The 22,263-nt window shown below is 33.1% G+C and overlaps 1 protein-coding gene across 1 annotated transcript in view; it reads left to right on the forward strand.

Moving 5' to 3' along the window:
- Window positions 1–17,806, forward strand: part of LOC111047646 (amidophosphoribosyltransferase) — a 64,471-nt gene extending 46,665 nt beyond the window's left edge. Inside the window, exons 9-10 of the mRNA XM_039432461.1 lie at window positions 16,369–16,489; window positions 16,821–17,806. Of these exons, the coding sequence (XP_039288395.1) occupies window positions 16,369–16,489; window positions 16,821–16,960 (261 nt within the window). The 3' untranslated portion in view covers window positions 16,961–17,806. The remainder of the gene's footprint in view (window positions 1–16,368; window positions 16,490–16,820) is intronic.
- The last annotated feature ends 4,457 nt before the right edge of the window (window positions 17,807–22,263 follow it).

Genomic DNA, 22,263 nt, shown 5'->3' on the forward strand with positions numbered 1-22,263 from the left:
TCATACACAAAGGTAATTTGATGGTGGGTATGATTGGGGATCCCTCTCAAATTGAAAATACTACTTTACTATGAATTAAAAAATCTGGTCCACCATCTTGGATCCGCCATATTGAATGCAACTTTATTTTTTTAAATAGGAAGGTGGTCATGCGATACATGATCTCGATACGAAATTTCAAGAAAAAATGAATGGTGAAAACCGCATATCGATATCTCAAACCGTTCAGAAGATATTCACATTATTAATCAACTAGTAGGTAACCCGTGCTTCGCAAGTGTCTATTTTAAAACTGTAAAATGAAAACTTGACGTAATAAAAAATTCGAAATTTGAAAATAGGCCTACAACCATCCTCGGTTAATGAAGAATCTTTATGCAAAATTTCAAATCAATCAGTCCAGTAGTTCAGACGTGATGATATGTCAAACATAATTTTCCTACATCACGTACTTGTATGAGCCAGCTCTTTCCATTATTAAAGTAAAGATGATGGATAGATGGATGATTTATCAGTATCTTTGAATGAGAATAACTTTTGAACGGTTTGAGAAGTCGGTGCGGTTTTGATGTCTATTTTAAAACTGTAAAATGAAAACTTGACGTAATAAAAAATTTTTAATAAAAATCAGTTATTTTTATTCGAATAGGATCCCAATCATACCTATCATCTAGTGTCCCTTTCAAAAGAAATGTTCAGCTGCTTTTATACAACAACTGGAAGCATGTATCACATGACAACCTTCCCATTTAAAAAAATAAGGTTGCATTCAATATTGCAGATCCAGATTTTTGAAGTCATAGTAAAGTAGTATTTTCAATTTGAGAGGGATCCCGAATCATACCCACCATCAAATTACCTTTTCCTACAGCTACCTCGGAAAGTTGCTGTTCCTGTACTGATTACAATACCCAAAGATTCACTTTCCCGCTCTAGTGCGGGAATAGTATATTTCGCACCTAGGGCCGAAAATGAGACTTTTCCGGCTCGAAATCGGTTTTCAAGTCCGAGGCCGTAGGCCGAGGACTAGAAAAGATTGAGAGCCGGAAAAACATTTTTGCCCGTGGTGCGAACGCTATTTTTCGCCACACAGAGAAATAAACAATATATATGAGAATAATTGTTTATTAAGCAGTTCCAAAAACAAAAGTGGAAGGTCATAGCTCTAGCTATTAGTATAGTTATTAGTATCTAGTTATTAAAGTATAGAAAACTGAAGAATACATAATACTTGGAAACCTCACAGAATCATATTGATTTTTCCAATACATCAATAAATTTTAGTTCTATTAGGATCCTCCTCAATTTGAATCAGGCAGCCTCTTGTTTTCCCAATTCCAAAAAAAATACCTAAAATACTCGTTTCACTGGGAATTCGTGTCTGATAGTAGCCTACATTATAACTGAAGAATAAAAATTATTACTCATTTTATTGTGATCTATTCATGTTTTTCTTATGAAATTCAATAAATTATAGGCCTACAGCATGAAGACTATGTCCAATTCATTTGTACTGGTGGCAAAATTTTACATTGAAAATAATTATTTGATAAAATCCAAGTTCAATAGTAATGAAAACAAATTCCTTCAAAAATAATTGATAATAATACGTTTCGAGGGAAAAAATTAAGAACAAAAAAATGGGAAGCAACGGGGGATTTGAACCGAGGTACCATCGCTCCGTAAGCAAGCTTCTTACCGCTGCGCTACTTGGACGTTGGTAAATGGTAGTCTTATAACCTGCTGATAAAAATACACACTTTGGGCTATGGAACTTCAATTAGCCTACAGTAGCATAGATGAATTTGAACATTAATATTCTGAAAAATCTAGAAGGAAAATAGAAATTTGGGCTTCCAGGTGCACGAGATTGATATTTTTAGAATCTATGTTCAAAATTTGGAGATCTAAATCATTCCCGTTTTTCCGGTATGCAATCCACAAGTTGACATGTTTTGATGCGAACAAACACAACCCCACTCTCTCTTATTATATAGAAGAAGAAGATATCTTACCTCTATTTCATTCATCCAAATAAAATGATAGTATATTACTGCAGAATACTTTATTCAATTCTAGAAGCATAAACTGATTCTGTTTCATAAACTATTTGTTAAAACGTTCAGCACCATGGATATTGCCCAAGTAGTTCCAAAACTATCCACCAGGTTTTGTGATAAACGCAGTACTATGAGGTTTGAGGTTAGATTCTATTATACTCTGAAAATTGAATTTGAGTAGTTTATAATATCTTATTTGTATTTCATTCATCCAAATGAAATGATAGTATCTTATTGCAAAATACTTTATTCAATTCTAGAAGCATAAACTGATTCTGTTTCAAAAACTATTTTGTAAACCCGTTCATATCAAATCAGAATCAGCTGTTATTCAAGGTCATTTTACAGCCCTAGGGCCGTAAAGTTTTACCGGCCTGGTCGGAAAACAATCACTTTCGGCCACCATATGACGCACGTAAACCAGCTCATTACATCCAAGTGTGGCGAAAAATTTTTTTCTGCACTCCAGATTTGCAACATGGCAACACAAAATAGTTGGTGGGTTATATGGAGGATTAGTGCACGAAAACAAAAATTAAGTTTGTAACAATGACAGTGGTTAGATTTAGTTAAGAATCATTTCAATAGCTAGGTACCCTACATTTTTGATAAAATCCCAATCTAGAAATCCAAAACAAGAATAATGTTCATCTAAATCATAATAAAATAATCATCATTTACAAATTCTCATCATTTAATAATAAATAATGTTATTTTCTATTGATAATTATTATTTCAACTGCAAGAAATGAGAAAAGTAGCAAATATATGTTATAAAATTCAAATTTTGAGGTCAAATGATTACTGTTTGATATTCATATAAATAAAAATTATAAAAAACATAACAATACTACAATAAATATTCTCTGTTGTCTACGTTATTTTTATAAATATTTTTCAGTTTACTTTGAGCATTTTTCTCGGTAATTTGAGCAAAAGTCTAAATTTCTGAATCCTGTTTCAGTAGCTGGATGAAACAAACTTAGGTGCGATTTTTCCCGCTAGGTCGCGCGCTTGTCGGTTCAGCCATCTTGTTGGCATGTATTTTGAATGCGAATTTTTTGTATTATCTGTATTTTTTCTGATTCTTGAATGAATAAAAATGAGAACTATGGCTGAGAATTTTCAACTTCAATTGGATTATTAATTTTTAAATGAATTAAGGTTGTTATTAATAACAGCATCACACACACAAACATTTGATGGATTTCAGTCATCATTTTACCCATAATCATTTAATCAACCACTTCTCATATTCAATGGTAACTGTAGGAAAAGTTTAATGTGAAATATGTGAGCAAAGTTCCTCTGCTGCACTCAAGAAGCCATTCCGCCCTCGCCCATGTCTCTTGCGTAAACGTTTCTTTTGGTGCAGCAAACTGTCACTTTGTGCACTAGTTGCACAAATAACTATTGTGTATGAGATTTTAAGCCGTTCTCGGACTTTTCACCCACTCTGTATAAAAAAGCACGCTAGTCATGATGCAACTGATCCAGCAGCCTCAAATTATCACTGTAATAAATGAATACATTGAATGCGGATTAGTTATTTGTGCAGCTAATGTGCAAAGTGACAGTTTGCTGCATGGAAAGGAACGTTTACAGAAGGAATGGCTTCTTGAGTGCAGCAGAGGAACTTTGCTCAATTATTTCACATTAAACTTTTCCTACAGTTACTATTGAATATAGTCCAGGCGCTGGCTTACATTGAGCATACATGAGAGAGGCAGAGAATTTGACTTCGGATTATTGTTAGGGGGTCTTTAGTGTATATGAAACTCGATGTCGTCACGTCCCAGGGTGGTCGACAGCTTGGGGGGGAGGGGGGTAAGTTGTAAAAAACGCGCGTTTATAAAATCGCCTGTCCTGCCGTTACTATTCATAGTACAGCTTTTAATTTTTTCTCAATATTATGTACACATAACTGGCTTTCAATGTGGTCCTATACATTTTTGCGATAAACCGCATAGTTTTTCCGTAAAAAAATAAAATATCTCGAAAAATGTATTTTTTTATTATGGACTTTTTGTTATTTCTCGAATATTCAAGTAATTAGCCGACTTAGAGGAAAAGGCTCTCAATAAACGTTGTAGGCCGTTTCTTGCTGAATCCAATGATATATATAGTTTGAGGGTTACGATCATGGATGCGGCGGTGGGAGGGGGATAAGTAGCACTGTTACGCTGCGGCGCGGTTCTACCCCATGATTAATGCGCGTAATGGCCTGTCTATCGCATCGCTCCTACTAGTCTATGCATTCAAATTATGTATTTGAGGAACGCTATCTTATGTATTTTCGGTCGCTGAACACGATTTTTCAACTCTCAAGCCCTTATAATTGATAATTCTCATCATAATATACTAATTATGGTCAAAATTACAAACTTCATCTCATTATCATTATTTATGATTACATTGTAATGTTAAACCATCCTGTTAGGAATCCTAATGTGTTTCTCAGTCGATAAAAAACTGATATACCATTAGGAGAGAATAATTATTCGATTTAGTTCAATGATCACGTTGGAATTGCGAAAGTCAAGTAATGGAGTAAGTTAAACAAATAATATAGGCTACCCCATATAGAGCACCGTGTAACAGGAGTAAAATATTTTCTTTATATAAATTTACAGTTGAAGCACAAATAATGCCAATTACTCCCATGTGATATGACTAAATATTTGATTACAAAGGAAATACAACTCTAAAGCTGCGTTTACACCAGAGTTATTAAGGAGATGTTAATATAACTTAATCTTTATAGATTCTATTAGATTGAACATAACTCATCATACATATGATGGACATATGTGTTTGCCAAGTTCCGTTCAATCTTATAGAATCTATAGAGATTAAGTTATTAACATTCAATCTAATAGAATCTATAAAGATTAAGTTATTAACATTTTGTTAATAACTTTGGTGTAAACGCAGCTTTATCAACTGATTTCTGTAACTTATATCTACGAATAGATACTTTTCATCTGGCTGAGTTTGACTGATTGTCTTGGGGTGGTACTTGAATGAAAGTGGAATGAGAGATATCTTTGTTGAATTTGAAATATTTGGAGAGAATACTGTTGGAAATCTATTGAGGGGAAATCAGTATAATTAAGGTGTGAGAGCAAGCAATCAATTCAATGAAACAACTACAAGGACTCATGAACGGTTCAAATATGAGAGATTGTCAAAGTATATTTGAAAGAAGTCAGGAGCTATTTGTGGAGTTTTTTAAAATCAAAATCAATGACTACTTGAAATTTATGACTGATTATTGTAACATAGCTTGAATTATCTTAAATTGTATTCATGCTCATAAGGAAGGACTCTGGTACTGCACATAGAAACTGTAAGAGAAAAGATCCCATACTTTTTTCATTCAATCACACAAACTATGTTATTAAGTCCTTGTTATATCTAGAAAATATGAAAAAATACCCATAGAAGTAGAAAATAATTTCCAATAAGGAAACATTAGATCTATACAGTCAATACATTGACTCTCTGTCAAATGAAACCTTGAAAATTTAATAAATGTGACAACCGATCATGCTTTGGAGCAAACCCTCATTCGATCATCCAAAACTGAGTGATTGGAATAGCTAGTTCTTCAAAGGCTTTCCTAAAATGGCTGCTACTATATAAATAAATCTTCCATCAAAGATATTCTGTTCAAGTATGTTGACATTATTATGGATATCACTGGAGATTGTGAAGATAGTCATCTAATGAAGTAAAACAAGAATAATGAGAGGTGAGAATGATTTCCAGAAGCATAATCTTCTCAAGAGAACATAACATTTTTTCTTCAAGACTGATGGACAACAGAATCTGCATAATGTTATAAATGGTCAGGAAGCAAGTGAAGAAGTGTGTGATTCTCTTTTGAACGTATAGAAAGAAATAGTTATTCGGTCTCCAACGATTTTTATCTGAACATAGTTGTGGCAAATTGTAAAAGTGTATTCTCACCTATAAAAAGAAACAGAGTTCTTTCATTCTCCACGATGCAATCAAACAAAAATCCTAGTCTTAGTTAATTCTAGAACAAAAAGATCTGATCTCTGTATCTTTACTAGGTAGCTGTTCAAAAATAATTCAGCATTGAAGTTTTAGTGCATCATGCATTTCTACAATAACCGCAATCTCTGTCAACATCTGATGGATATTTGAAAAAAAACTCTTAATCTCACTTGGCCCATAAAATTGTAAGTGAAACTAGTTGTGGATTTGACTAAATCCCTAAATATCGTTGACAAATTCGCATAATGATGACATGGCTCTCCTGAATCCAACTCCTACTTCACTTTTCAAAACTTCAATACGCTGCAAGATTATGGTAACTTTGTGATGAGAAGAGTTATGAAAATTCTCAATAAAGATGGAGTGATACAGGTGGACATAGCTTTTCATGTCTATGGTCTAAAATCAAACAAAGGTAGTGAACATATTAGAAGCAGCAGAGTAAAAGAATCACTCCAATAATATGCTCTCCAAACCATCGAGACTTGATTTCTAAATCTGTGGCAGAGATTTATTAATGTGACATGCAAGAATCTATAAATGAATAATCCATACGTTAGCTACGTGCAGGAATACATAAATTCATTCATTTGTGGATAAAATTACAAATCATATAAATATGTTTGGGAATGAATAACAGGCATGGCCCAAAACTATTCGAATCCCAAATTTTGATACTGAATAACTTGTTACCATTTCAAAACAGTCTACCATAAACAGTCTACAAAACGGGAATACCATAATGGATGAATCAATCAAAAGTTAGTGAAATATCATTATAATAATACTGTTAGAAATAATATGGATGAATATTTAAATTTTCATTTCATTTTGATTTGACACATATCTATTATTATATTGGATATAATTTCTCAAAAGTTCACGACAAACTGAAGATTCACGAAAGATTAACATTTTCATACTAAACATAATCATCATGATAATGAATGAATGATGAATCCCATTTCCACCATGAAGAACTAAGAAATTCCACAAATATTTCTTGGAAATTAACTGACCCCTATATCAAGTAAGCGTGGCCAGTGTGCAATTAATAATATAATTTAGCCTGCAGCGCATCACAATAAATTAATTTGAGATAAAAACAATAGAACATAAACATATATGAATATTATCTTTATTCTATCCTAATATATTTCTTGAAACCCAAGTTTCGTTCATTTCAAACAGTCATTTCTTAGTTTCCTTGCAGAATGAGATGAAGTTTCTAATTTTGACCATAATTAGTATATTATGATGAGAATTATCAATTATTAAGGCTTGAGAGTTGAAAAATCGTGTTCAGCGACCGAAAATACATAAGATAGCGTTCCTGAAATACACAATTTGAATGCATAGACTAGTAGGAGCGATGCGATAGACAGGCCATTACGCGCATTAATCATGGGGGAGGACCACGCCGCAGCATAACAGTGCTACTTATCCCCCTCCCACCGCCGCATCTATGATCGTAACCCTCAAACTATATATATCATTGGATTCAGCAAGAAACGGCCTACAACGTTTATTGAGAGCCTTTTCCTCTAAGTCGGCTAATTACTTGAATATTCGAAAAATAACAAAAAGTCCATAATAAAAAAATACATTTTTCAAGATATTTTATTTTTTTACGGAAAAACTATGCGGTTTATCGCAAAAATGTATAGGACCACATTGAAAGCCAGTTATGTGTACATAATATTGAGAAAAAATTAAAAGCTGTACTATGAATAGTAACTGCAGGACAGGCGATTTTATAAACGCGCGTTTTTTACAACTTACCCCCCTCCCCCCCAAGCTGTCGACCACCCTGGGACGTGACGACATCGAGTTTCATATACACTAAAGACCCCCTAACAATAATCCGAAGTCAAATTCTCTGCCTCTCTCATGTATGCTCAATGTAAGCCAGCGCCTGGACTAATATGAGAAGTGGTTGATTATGGGTAAAATGATGGCTGAAATCCATCAAATATTTGTGTGTGTGATGCTGTTATTAATATCAACCTTAATTCATTTAAAAATTAATAATCCAATTGAAGTTGAAAATTCTCAGCCAAATTTCTCATTTTTATTAATTTAAGAATCAGAAAAAATACATATAGAACAAAAAATTTGCATTTAAAATACATGCCAACAGCTGATTGGGATGGCTGCAAGATGGCTGAACCGACAAGTGCGCGACCTAGAGGGAAGAATCGTACCTAAGTTTGTTTCATCCAGCTAAAAAGTACTGAAACAGGATTCAGAAATTTAGACTTCTGTTCAAATTAACGAGAAAAATGCTCAAAGTAAACTGAAAAATATTTATGAAAATAACATAGACAACAGAGAATATTTATTGTAGTATTCTTATGTTTTTTATTATTTTTATTTATTTCGATATCAAACAGTGATCATTTAACCTCAAAATTCGAATTTTATAATGTATATTTGCTACTTTCCTCATTGCTTGCAGTTGAAATAATAATTATCAATAGAAAATAACTATTATTTATTATTAAATGATGAGAATTCATAGATGATGATTATTTAATTATGATTTAGATGAACATTATTCTTGTTTTGGATTTCTAGATTGGGATTTTATCATGAATATAGTGTAGCCATTGAAATGATTCTTATCTAAATCTAGCCACAGTCATTGTTACCAACTTAATTTTTGTTTTCGTGCACTAATCCTCCATATAACCCACCAACTATTTTGTGTTGCCATGTTACAAATCTGGAGTATGCAAAGTAATACTCTTTTAGAGCGGAAGAGTGATTCTTTGGGTATTGTAATCAGTGCAGGAATGGTCACTTTTCAAGGTAACTGTAGGAAAAATATATTACTTACCCTTGAAGTTATGTATGCTTTCTTTATGTTACTATTGTGAGATTCGCTTATGAATGCTGTCCCACAAGTCAACTCCCAATATCAATAATGATCAGTATATTATAAAATCAAATTTATTATATTCACAAAAAACCTATTTCTCCCCATGATTCAAAAATACATTTTTGTCATTGAGATTGAATATTCTGGTAGTTTATTAAATTTCTACATAGTCAACAAACTATTTTGCAATGGTGCGGAGTTGTAAATGATAGAGCTCTGCTTTGTCAAATGATAGATAAGGATAGAAATCCGATGTTGATCAGATATTAATTATATTTTATAACGTTCATCTCACTATAAATTCAAACATCATTCACTATTTCTACCGGTTTCTTAATAATTATTAGATAAACCCTACCAACCACCATTATTATAAACATCATAATCACGATAGGTATAGCATATGGCATTATATATTTTATATTTTTATTAGAAGCTTTTGTAGCTTTTAGACAGGGAACCTCGAGGCAACCTTCGCTAATTATTACTTCACTTGTGACCAATTTCTATTCAGGCAGTTGTTTGGTGAATGTATATTAGTAGAAAGTGACACAATGAAAAGTACTGGCTGCTAGTAACTTACTGTCTCTAATTCCTCCGTCTATAAGACACTTTTGATCTTAAAATAAGGAGTAGTGTAATAAAGTGTAACTTGTTAGCAATTAAATAGTAATTTTTGGTCATCTTACCAGGTGCAACTGGACCTAGTTTCAGCGTAGAGTGAACCAAAATGTTGCGCAAGGCTTTGCTCGGGATGACTGTGTATAAGTTTAAGCAAGTAGGGGAATAAAAACTGCGAAGAAATATTGAGAGATTAAAACTTTAGCCTGAGTTGACCAAAAAATTAAACCTTCATTAAAGATATACTTGATAGAGATAGTCCCAATTTTCTTCTGAACATTAAAATTGAAATTGTTTGTAAACATATACGGTACCCCGAGTACTTCTTTAAAACTTGAATAATCTCAAGGTTTCTTAGAGAAATAAATTTCAATAATCTTATAAAAAGGATGATTTTTAGATTCATGACCATTATTAAGTTAAACTTGAATTTTAAAAAACACTTTTAAAGTGAAAATACACTTACTTTTGTAGTTACGATCGTTTCGACCTGTTGTTGATCATCATCAGAGTGTGGGAATTTACTCAGATGACAAGGCTATGTGTGGTAAGGGATGAAGGTGGTGGAATAGGTTGTGGTGGGGGTTGGGTTGTTGGATACTTAGTGAGGTGGTAATTTTGAACTGTGGACTATTTTGTCGAAGAGTGTGTGGGAAGAGAAATTTACTTGATCATTTAGGAGACTGTTGGGAAACTGTTTTGTGTGGTTGTAAATTTTGTATTGTTCCAATACCTTCAGTTTTCTGCTTTTTTGTGAGATGTGGAGGATTTCAAGATTGGTGGCGATGTCGGTGTATGTGTGGTCTGTTGATATAATATGGTCAGCAAAGTTTGAGTGGCTATGTGGTTTATTAATGGCTCTGATGTGCTCTTTGTATCTTGTCTGAATGTCACGTCCAGTCTGTCCAATATACAGTTTACTACAATCATTTTACTACATTTCAATTTGTAGATGCCTGATTGCTCAAATCTCTGTTTGTCTGTTTGGTAATTTTGAAAAGGTTTTCTCAGTGAATTTGTTGTTTTAGAGGCGATTCTGTATTTGAGTTTCTTAAAAGATGATGCTACTTTCTGTGATTTTTTGTTGTAGTATGTGAGTGTGATGAATTTTTGATCATTTTCCATATTATCCTTACCACACATAGCCTTGTCATCTGAGTAAATTCCCAGTCTGATGATGACCAACAACAGGTCGAAACGATCATCACTACAAAAGTAAGTGTATTTTCACTTCAAAAGTGTTTTTTTTTCAAATTCAAGTTTAATTTTATACAGTAAAATTTAACAGATCATTCCTATTGTATTAGGTTACTTGAAGAATAAGATATAAAATCAAAATATTGAACCTCTTGTTAAAGATATGATTATAGTCAAAAATAAGAGAATTGATAAATTTCAAAGAATGAATATGATTAGGGGAGCCTTGCTTTAAAAAACTATTATTTGTGCTTATAGAAGAGAATTTCAACTGTAAGCTTCAAGAAATTAATTAAGATTGTGTCTTTAGATATGAATTTAAAAAGAAGTAATAATTAAGTTTGCTCTTTACTATAATGCTATAAAATTTGATATACTTATTTGGGCTTTTTAGGGTGGGGTGGTGTGGATTTGAAATGAGGAAATTTGAAAATTCTAAATACAATCTTTACCTGGCTCAGTCAATTCCCTATAGGATAATTGAAGTCTGAAACCAAAAACTCACTCCTACACTGAACACTGTCCAAGATCCAAGAGACTACGAGAGACTCACAGCAACTAACAGCAACTAACTCTGCAAGACATGGCTGCCTGCATATATACTAGCACCACGATTTTCCACCCCTCATCACCCTTCGCCCTCTAGCTCCGCCTACTCTCAAACTCTTCAGCCTAATATTCTGCTTACAAATTGGATTCAAATATCAGCTTAAATTTACTATAATGTTTATTATGTTATATCATTTTAAACTATTATTTATTATTATTATTATTATTATTATTTATTTGAAAATTTACATATTCGAGGGCACCAGGAACTGAATCCCATTATTGCCCTCATAACACACATTGAGCATACAATTTGAAAATACAATAAATTAAAATGAAAATAGAATAACTTAACAAATTTACTATTGAGTTTTAGAAAAAACAAAATACAAAAAAAAAATAATAGAAAACCTTGCAAATATGAAACTTATAGTATAGCAGATAAAAGAAGAAGAACTAAGTATGTAACTAATACTGAAGAATTCAAGAAGAAAAGAAAAAAGAAACAAAGAAAAGAGAATTATGGAAACTTAGCAAATATGAAACTTATAAATAAAAACACTAATATATTATGTAATACATAGGAAAGAAAAAAAAAGACAAAACTCAACAAACATAAATCTTATCCAAGTCCCGCCTGAACACACTGTCTGAATCAAAAAAATCTAATGCGTTATTAAGCCTATTGTATAATCGAAGAGACCTAAACAGGGGAGCATTGTAACCACTGACCATTCTACATCTGATAATATCAAAGGTGGGATGATCTCTGGAATTGAACGCAGGAACATGGAACCTGATCAATGAGAGCAGCGAAGGAGAAGAAAATCGACCCCTTAACAGACCATGCACGAAAATCAATGAGTCTCTCTCCCGTCGTAATCTCAATGATACAAAGCGAAAGGTACCTCTCAAACGGTCTGTAGGAAACCCCAAAGGACAGGATTGGCCAAAGTGCTTGTAATAGAGAAACCTCAAAAACTTATTCTGAACCACCTCAAGACCATGAGTACACAAATCAGTATAAGGGTTCCAAATCACAGAGCAATATTTCAACACACTCCGGACCAATGACACATAAACAGTACATATTGCATCAAGGTTATTGAAGTTAGCTGTATTCCTCATAACAAAACCTAGCATTTTATTGGCTCTAGCTATGCCATAGTCTATGTGAACTGAGAACCTGAGACAGCTATCAAAGATTACACCCAAATCCTCACATGTATTGACTCTTTCCAGATTCATACCATGTACTTTATAAGAAAAGTTCATCTTCAAATTTTTTCTAGAGAATGAGATACACTTACACCTCCTAACATTCAAGTCAAGTCCATTGATAGAAGACCATCTAGCCAATCTGTCAAGATCTTGCTGCAACAAATTACAATCATTGGAGTTAGTAATCTCCATGTAGAGCTTTACGTCATCAGCAAAGATCAAACATTTTGCTTTCTTCAACTGTAGAGGCAGTTCATTGATCAATAGAAGGAATAAAAGAGGACCGAGTACACTCCCCTGTGGAACTCCTGAAGTGCTAAAAAAGGGTGTTGATCTAGAACACCTGACCATAACATAATTGGTACGATGGAATAAGTAACTTCTGAAAAGATTCACGAGTTGCACACAAAAACCCAAATCATCAAGTCTCCTCAACAGTGCTCCCTGATCAACACGATCAAATGCTTTTGCATAGTCTGTGTAAATGACATAAACCTCACCTCCAGAATCCATTACCCTCGAAACATTCATAGTGAACTCCATCAAATTGGTGACCACAGACCTTCCAGGGAGAAACCCATGTTGACAGTCCGATATCAGAGGACGGGAGTAACACAAAATCTCACCATACAAAACACGCTCAAAAACCTTTGCGAAGACTGACAGCAGGGAGATCGGACGATAGTTATCAATCAGATCCTTTCTGCCAGACTTGAAAATGGGTATTACCTTGGAAATCTTCCACCTTGTAGGAAATAAACCTATCGCCAAAGATGAATCAAATATATATTTCAATGGGTCAACCAACACATCTCTGCAACTTTCACTATGAATGCAGGAACCTCATCCTCACCAGGAGTAGTGAGTGGCTTCATTCTATTAATTGCCCTCCTTATGCTCTCAACAGAAACTGATAAAACAGCTAATGAACTGGAAGCCAAATCCCTTCTAATTCCATTTTCCTCACTAATCTGATTCACGTTATCACTAAAGGTGCAAGTAATTGGAGTATAAACCGACTTGAAGTACTCAGCAAAACCATCAGGCAATTCAGATCCCACAAAGGCCCTATCACCGAGCTCCATTCTCTGACAGATCCCCTTAGCCTCACGCTTACTATTCACAAACTTCCAGAATTCCTTCGACTCACCCTTGATATTCCTCTGTACCCTAGTCATATACTCATCATGAGAACGGGAAATAAGATTCTTCAGCTTTCTTCTAATATTGTTAAACCGATTTCTATGATAGGCCGAAAAATTTTTCTTCTGTGCGAGTTTGTTTTTCCTCTTAATCATCTGTATGATATCCCGATTAAACCAAGGAGGATACTTTGTGTTAATTGCATTGACACGTTTTTTTGGGATGGTGAGATCAAAACATGAATATATGACTGAATAAAAAAGATCTACTGCTGAATCAACATCTTTAATACTATAAAGAAACTGCCAATTATAATCTCTAAGGATATTGTAAAGAGAAAGATAGTCCGCTCTCCTGAAATCATACTTCAACTCCCCATCAGATTGATGCTGATGACTCCCCCGACTCAACTGGACACCCGTCAGCAATTCCATGCTCAGAGCTGGGTGATGTTCAACATCTTCATGGACCAAAGGCAAAGACTCATGTTTGAGCCCTTCAATCTGCATACCGGTACTAGACATTACCAAATCAAGTGTATGGCCATTGGCATTTTTTACATTATTATAAGATTGAAGATCAAAAAATCCTGAGAAATTGTTTAACTTTTTTGCACACATAGTACCATTCATTAAATCAAAATCCTTGTCAGTTATTTCAGGTAAGTTGAAATCACCAGCTATGAACAATTTATCTTTAATTATATGAGAGTATGATTCGATGTGATCAAAATATGATTCAAAGTCACCTATGAGAGCATTATTACAAAAGTAGACAATGTTAATATATATAGGACAAGTGGGTAATAGAATACAAATCATCAGATTCTCTGAATTTCTGAGATTATGAGACGAATTAATATCAAAACATTCCTCTGAGGGTATGTCCCTACGAACGGCAATCAGCACACCTCCACCACGACAAGAGTCGCTACCAGGTCTGTCTCTACGATAAACAGTGTATCTCTCATCAAAAAGTTCAGAATCAACAAAACTAGAATTAAGCCAAGTCTCCATTATCAAAATCATATCATAATCACAGGCAAGCACCGATTGAAGGAAACCATGAGTCTTCGTTCTGAGACCCCTTACATTTTGATAATAAACTTTCAAGGAATTAATGCAATAGTTCATTGAGAAATTGAGAATCATAAGATCATCTTACCAGCCGCTCATCAAATAGAATAATTCAGTTACAGTCAGAAATATAAGTACATAATATCAGTTTTCTCTAATCTTAGAGATGATAAGCTTGAAAAATAATTGTGACAGTATTTAATTTACACATTACCAGCCAACTATCATATCAGCATGCATGGTAATTGGGTGATAACAACTAACTCTATGATTCCACATAAAACAATGTAGACTTCTTTAAATTATCATTTATTTAGTGAGATATTATTTTAGTGAGAGATTATTTCACTTACTTGATTGGGCTTGGCAGAAATGAAAGAAGAAAGCATTATAAACAAATGGATCGGTTGCGGAATTCAGAAAGCTATAGGACTATCAGTTGAAAAGATAAAACTGCTTTTAATCCCCTGCTATGGCTCCCCTTCATTATTAAAACAAATGATATCATACATTTTACCAAGATTTAAACTCTGAAGTTTGGATACTGACAATTGAATGCATTGATTTGATTAATACAGTAATCAATCTTATAAATCTGATAAGACAAATACTTCAATAATAAATACATGAAATGAACAAAATACAATGTCATACAGTACATCATTACAATTGAGTTGAATAAATCAAATTAATGAGATACCATTTAATTACTACTTAATTAATTAAGCAGGTTTCTTATACTCATTGTCAACATGTTTCAATCAAATATACCTAATTTATTCTATTTACAAATTTGTCCTTAGCCTATGAATTTGGATTCAACTAACTTAATTAGGTTATAATAATAATTAAATCATAATTTATTGTATAACATTATATTTGTTGAATACTTTATACATATAGCCTAGTCTACTTCACGCCCTAGTTTTTATAAAAATGTACTCGTTTCATATTTATGGTTTTATGTGATCACCATTCAAATAATTGATCATCAAATAGTTGCTCCAATAATATTCATATGCTAACCACGTGGTTACATTGTAAACTACATATCTATATTTACTTCTTTCCTAACTATATATCTATATTGCTATTCACAATCTTCATTTACCTGCCATCAACCTATGCTATAGATATATACAAGGGTTAACACAAAACACAGTGGGCCATGTGGTTTCTATTGTAAACGTGTCTGTGACTAACATTAGGAATACTGTTAGTAAGTTTCCATGAAAGAATGATTTTGTTTCAAACTATTTTGGAAAAGAATAATGACCCCTGCGTCTGTCTAGGTGAGCTATTCAAATGCATTCTCAATAGTTTCAAGAAACGGTTCTTCTTATTATTCTAGCTCTTCAAGCATTCATATTCTTACAATACAATATGTTCAGAGCACGTGTTACAACAAATAACAGAAATCTACAATTTTTAAATTTTAGGAGAGCATGTGGTCGCCATTTGTGGCTCAAGAGGTAATATAAAATAAATTATACTCTCATGCTTGTTAATCATTAATCAATAAATACCTACTAAGATCTGCTACTATCAATAAATGTTTAAAACATTTCTATATCAAGATTTTTTTATCGTTTTGAAGGTTCACGTGAGGATAGCATCCCCTCCTCTGCATTATCCGTGTTACATGGGCATCAATATTCCAACCAAAGAGGAGTTGATTGCAAATCAATTGGATAACATCGAATTGGCTAATCATACAGGTAAGAAAATTCACACACTCACATAGATCAAATGCAATTATTATTGAAATTTGCATGTAACTGAAACAAAGGCTCTCAGTTTTTAATGTACACTATGGCATAACATTATGGAACCAGGTCCTGTTATGTGAAGATTTGAAAAAAATATTGATAGTGGTTGATACTAGATGTAGTCTTCATTCATTAATGGAGAAATATTACAACATGAGCCACAACATAGCTAATGCTATTTATTGCTATTAAGTACCTTATTATCAATGTAAAATTATTTCGACCCTATGGAAAAATTACCTTTGATAATTCATTCAATTTTTTTCTCATTTGTTTTTAGGCGCTGACACGTTGGCCTATCTCTCCGTGGAAGGATTGAAAAGGGCAGTCCGAGAAAATATTGATAACAAAGAGCACAAATCAGTAGGACATTGCACAGCATGTCTGACCGGACAGTATCCTGCAGCGTTAGAATGGTGATCAAGTAAAAGATCCATGACTGATAATAGTGTCAGATTCAGATTAATATCTGACAGTGAAGCTTATTTTTATGAACTATCCAGATAAAAAGTATTGTTGGTTTAAGATGGTGAACACCGATGGTTTAAAAAAAACATTAAAATAACATTTGTGGTGAATAACATCCTGAGTAGTTTAATACGAAAAGAAATTATGCTTTTGGGGTTTAAAAATTATTGAATGTAATTATCAAGGTACAAGCATAAAAAAGCCGAATTTTCTTTAATCATTTGAGTTGATCTGAACTAGTAATCATCTATTTTTCTTCTGCCTTATAGATTATTCCAACGGATCGATATTAATTTATCCAAGGATCAAAACAATATTTTTAATGTAGAATAGGTAGAAACTAAGAATCCATGGATTGATCCCTTTCAGGGATATCAGTTTTACATATTTATAAATTGGATGCAATATTATACTCGATGCCTTGAAAGGCACACATACAAACAAAAGTAGGCTACATTCCTTGTTAATATTATTGCATTATTCTATTATTTGAATCATATGTCGTTCTTTCATCAGAATTTATCTTTGAAGAAGATAAATTAATTATCTTTAATCTATCTTCAATTAAAGGTTAGTTATCTTTAAGGAAGAAGATATTTAATATATTTTTTTTTAGTATGGTACTGTATCGAATATTATATTGATTATTTAGTTCAATTATTAATTTCTTGGATCTTCTGTATTACAATTTACTTTTTTATTTTTCTATATTCTACATAGTTGAATGTAATTGCATGATCTATTCATTTATCAATGTAAGTACTTGATGGAATAAAATAAATCACATCAAAATAAAAAGTTTTTTCCTCTTAGTTCTACTTGCTTATTCATTAATCTACAATATTGGTAAGTACGGTACCAATGATGCAGACAAATCTTCCTCATTCAACCTTAATCGTTGAGTGGTCAGCTAATATTGATGAAAACGCTAAATAAGTAGGTAGGCCTAATCAGAGAACAAGGTGCTTTGAAAAAGAAATATAAAATGATTAATTGCTAGAGATATATTTTTACCTGAACATCATTCCTTTTTGCACAAAATAATGTTTTTTTTTCATTTTCGGGTAGATCATTGTCAGATTTTATTAGATATTCAAACCATCCTTCTAAGTCATGTTGATTTTTATCTAAACGTGAATATGGTATTGTTGATTGTATAACAAACATAAAAATTTATACATTTTTGGGAAATTATTCAATTTAGGCCTACCGTACTAAAAGTGACCAAAATAACTTTGTTGAATTATTTCGGTTGAGTGCTTTAAAAATATCTTACGAGCGCTTCAAAGACCATATTATAAAACTGTTGTATACACACAATTTTTATCTACAATCTCTCAAGCAAAGTAAAAAATATTGCTGACATGTACGGTACCGTGTAACATTAAAAAACAACCAACCAGTCTCTATATGGTAAAAAGATTAAAATTTATAATGGGTAAGAACCTACTCAGAGAGAGTGAACAGTAAACTTGAAATACCGAACACAAGACAAAATTATAACTTTGGCAAATTGAAAACATGACTACTGAGAACTTGACGAAACGAGAATTCGACAAACTGATAAATTGTCGAAGTAAAAGCTTGATAAACTAAAAACCTAACAAATTGAAAACTCGATAAAATGAAATATTAAAAAGTTGAAAATTCAATTTGAAAAAAAGTTTACATGGATACGGTAGCTGGATACTAGATTTAGTGAAATCTTCACAAACTGAAACCTGCTGCTAGCATCAGAAACTGTTTAGAAATAGAAACCACAGTGAAGAGGACAGAGAACTCATCTAATGTTGCGCCAAATGGCCATGGGTGACCAGCAGTGTGGAGTGGGTGTGGAGGGGGGTAAAGTGGATGACTAACAGTTAGTTCTTCAACTCGCTACGAGAGATCAGTACCATAGATGAAGGATAAGTAAGTAAGGATAACTATATTCTTGTCTCTGTCAGTACCATCGACAGGCCTTCCCCGCTAATTCAGAAATCCCCCTCCAACAGTTGTAGTACTCTGTCACCTCCTCCCCTTGCTCCGCTAATGTCATTCCACATCCACATTCAACAAAATAAAAACAAGTCACGATTGGCAATTATCCAATATTACTAGTAGATGATCGGCTTGCTCTGCTCTGCTGTCTTTTCAATTTTATGAAGCGCATACGCACACACGCATACACCATACAGTGATTCACACACTAGTACAGTAACTTCTCAGTTCTCAGAGAAGAGAAAGAAAAATATATTTTCTGTGTGATACTACAGTACTCCATAATTTCCCTCTCAGTATTATCTCATGCTGCTGTTATCAACATAAAAGCTGTTGTTCTTTTTCCAATATAATTCATAATAAGTTTGGAATTATTTTATTTCTATGAATGCATAAATAAATAAACGAGTCAATTCTATTAAGCTTACACATTGACAAATAATCTGATAATGAGATCCTTCCAGATTAATTTTTATCAATGATTAAATTGAGGCTCCATCAATTATTGTTATAGTTTTTTTCAATTCAAAGTGAAACTTCAAATCAAATAATTTATTATTAAATCACCATACCATCTATTCATATGATTAGTCCATTAATAAAAATTAAAGTCAAATAAAATTATTCTTTATATCTTCTGGATTGATTGTAACTTACTGGAAACTGGGTATACAGAAATAGTTATTTGTGCAACTAGTGCGCAAAGTGACAGTTTGCTGCACCGAAAGAAACGTTTACGGAATGGTTTCTTGATTCCAGCAGAGGAACTTTGCGCACGTATTTCACATTAAGTTTTTCCTACAGTTACCATTGAATATGAAAAGTGGGTAATTATGGGTAAATTTGCCTGAAATCCATCAAATGTTTTTCTGTGTAATTTTATTATTGATAAAAACCTTAATCCTAAAATCCTAAAGTCCTCGTTGTCCTTGGTTATAATATATAATGAATAATAATTAGCGCGTTGTGCTTCGTTGCACCTCTGCTCACTATAGCAGCCCAGTCACTGTTACCAACTTCATTTTGATTTTGCTGCACTGTTGCTCCATAATAACCTACTAAGTATTTTGCATTGCCATGTTGCAAATCTGGAGTGCAGAAAAAATTTTCCCGCACTAGAGCGGAAAAGTGATTCTTTGCATTCTGTAATCAGTGCAGCAATGGCCACTTTTCAACGTAACTGTAGGAAAAAAATATTTCATGCTTTTTTCTATTTGACTTCTTATTGCTAGACAGCCATATTTATTTCTGAGTACAAAATTCATAAACTCAAATAATGAATAGATCACGAAGAAAACAGAAACCTCCATAATTTATTTCCTTTCAATAATATATTTTATAGTAAAGAAATATAAAGTAATAAATTTGTTGACAGTGTGTGATATAATATATCCCAGAATGAAAATTCAATTTAATTCAATGGAATTGATGAATGCAAATTATATAAAAATCTGCATAATAAATAATTTACATGTTCTATGAAACTTATTTAGTAATAGGCTATATCAAATAATAAATAGTCTATTATTTTTGCAATTACTATAACCTACTATTAGCTATCACTATATGAAAAATTACTAATAACTACTGATACTATTCTAGCATATTATGATAATATACGGTTAAAAGAATTTATCTTTTTTCTATCTGTATGAACCTGTGACCCCCGTGGTTCAGAGAACTCGCTCAAGAACTGTTTTGCATTGTAATCTTTGAAACCCTCAACTTTTGATTATACAGAGTTTATGAAAATTAATAAAGCTGATAAATATTTCTCTTACAATAATAATTTGACAGCAGTTTCCATTGGGAATGTTATTTGAAATGAAAAATTACTCTAAAAATATTACCAGAGACAAGAATAATATAGGAGACATACCATGCAATGGTAATTTCTGGTTGCAAATTTTGCTAGCGAGATCTGTCGGAGCCTTATGTAAATTGAATTATTACTCAGGCTAGTTAGTGTGTAGTATGCGGAGATCGCCCGCTATGTACAGATGTACCATAGGCGAAAGCATGAGTTAGCACAGTGCAGCTAGTGAAGAGAGAGATAGTCTATGCGGAGATGGACCATCGATGACGTCACAGTGTCATACGTCACACGCACAGTCGACTCCCTTCTCATCGATCTCTCTCATTCTAGACTGTTGCGCGCGCATTCTCACAAATGCAATCAGCATTCACGCACTCGCATTCCCACTTGAAACTTCCAGCTGATTTTTACTGAAAGAAAACCAGTTTTCGCTATGTACAGATGTACCATAGGCGAAAGCATGAGTTAGCAGAGTGCAGCTAGTGAAGAGAGAGATAGTCTATGCGGAGATGGACCATCGCTTTACAGACGTCACAGTGTCATACGTCACACGCACAGTCGACTCTCTTCTCATTAATCTCTCTCATTCTAGACTGTTGCGCGCGCATTCTCACAAATGCAATCAGCATTCACGCACTATAGTGAGGTCCACGTTTTAATGGCAGTGTGTGATTTGCAATGGTGTTGCTATCAACACTTTCTTTATTACAAATAAAATATGATTAACTATTTTCAACAATAATGAACAGTTAAATTCATCAGATAAACCTGTATCAGCTGTTTGGGTGGCAAGGCTGAGATCTGGCAACCCTTTTCTCCTATCTTCCTACACTGCCATTATAACGTGGACCTCACTATAGCATTCTCACTTGAAACTTCCAGCTGATTTTTACTGAAATAAAACCAGTTGAAATGAGTACAAACATCTTGTGATGTACCCTCCCCTCTCAACAGCCACCGTTTCATAAAACTAATTTTTATTATTATTGTTCTCATTTTCTCATTCCTCCCAGATCTTTTTCTTTCAGCACACAAGTTAGAATAGAATAGAATAGAAATAATGCTTTAATCTTCAAATTTGCAACATACAATGAATGAGAAAACACACATTTATACGGCTTGATTAAACAATCGTCAGCCGGAAAGTCGGTAAAACCCAATAATACTATTATTACATAAATCAAAGCTATGCAGAATGTTCTTTTAAATAGTGAAACAAAAACAGAAAAAACAACCTTAGAAACAAAATAAATCAGTAATGTTGAATTCAATAAAGTGAATATTCCATAAATTAGTTTTAATAGTAACCTACATTCTAAACAAAATCCATTAATTTCATAAAAAGAAAGCTATACTTTTTATATTATGATAATAACTGTCAGCAGTTGGGAAATCATAACATAGAATTAATATTCCCTTTCATTTCGTCTTCCTATGATGTCCTCCTGAGAATATTCGA

The sequence above is a fragment of the Nilaparvata lugens genome, chromosome 7 (genome assembly GCF_014356525.2).
Source record: "Nilaparvata lugens isolate BPH chromosome 7, ASM1435652v1, whole genome shotgun sequence".
Classification (NCBI taxonomy): Eukaryota; Metazoa; Arthropoda; class Insecta; order Hemiptera; family Delphacidae; genus Nilaparvata; species Nilaparvata lugens.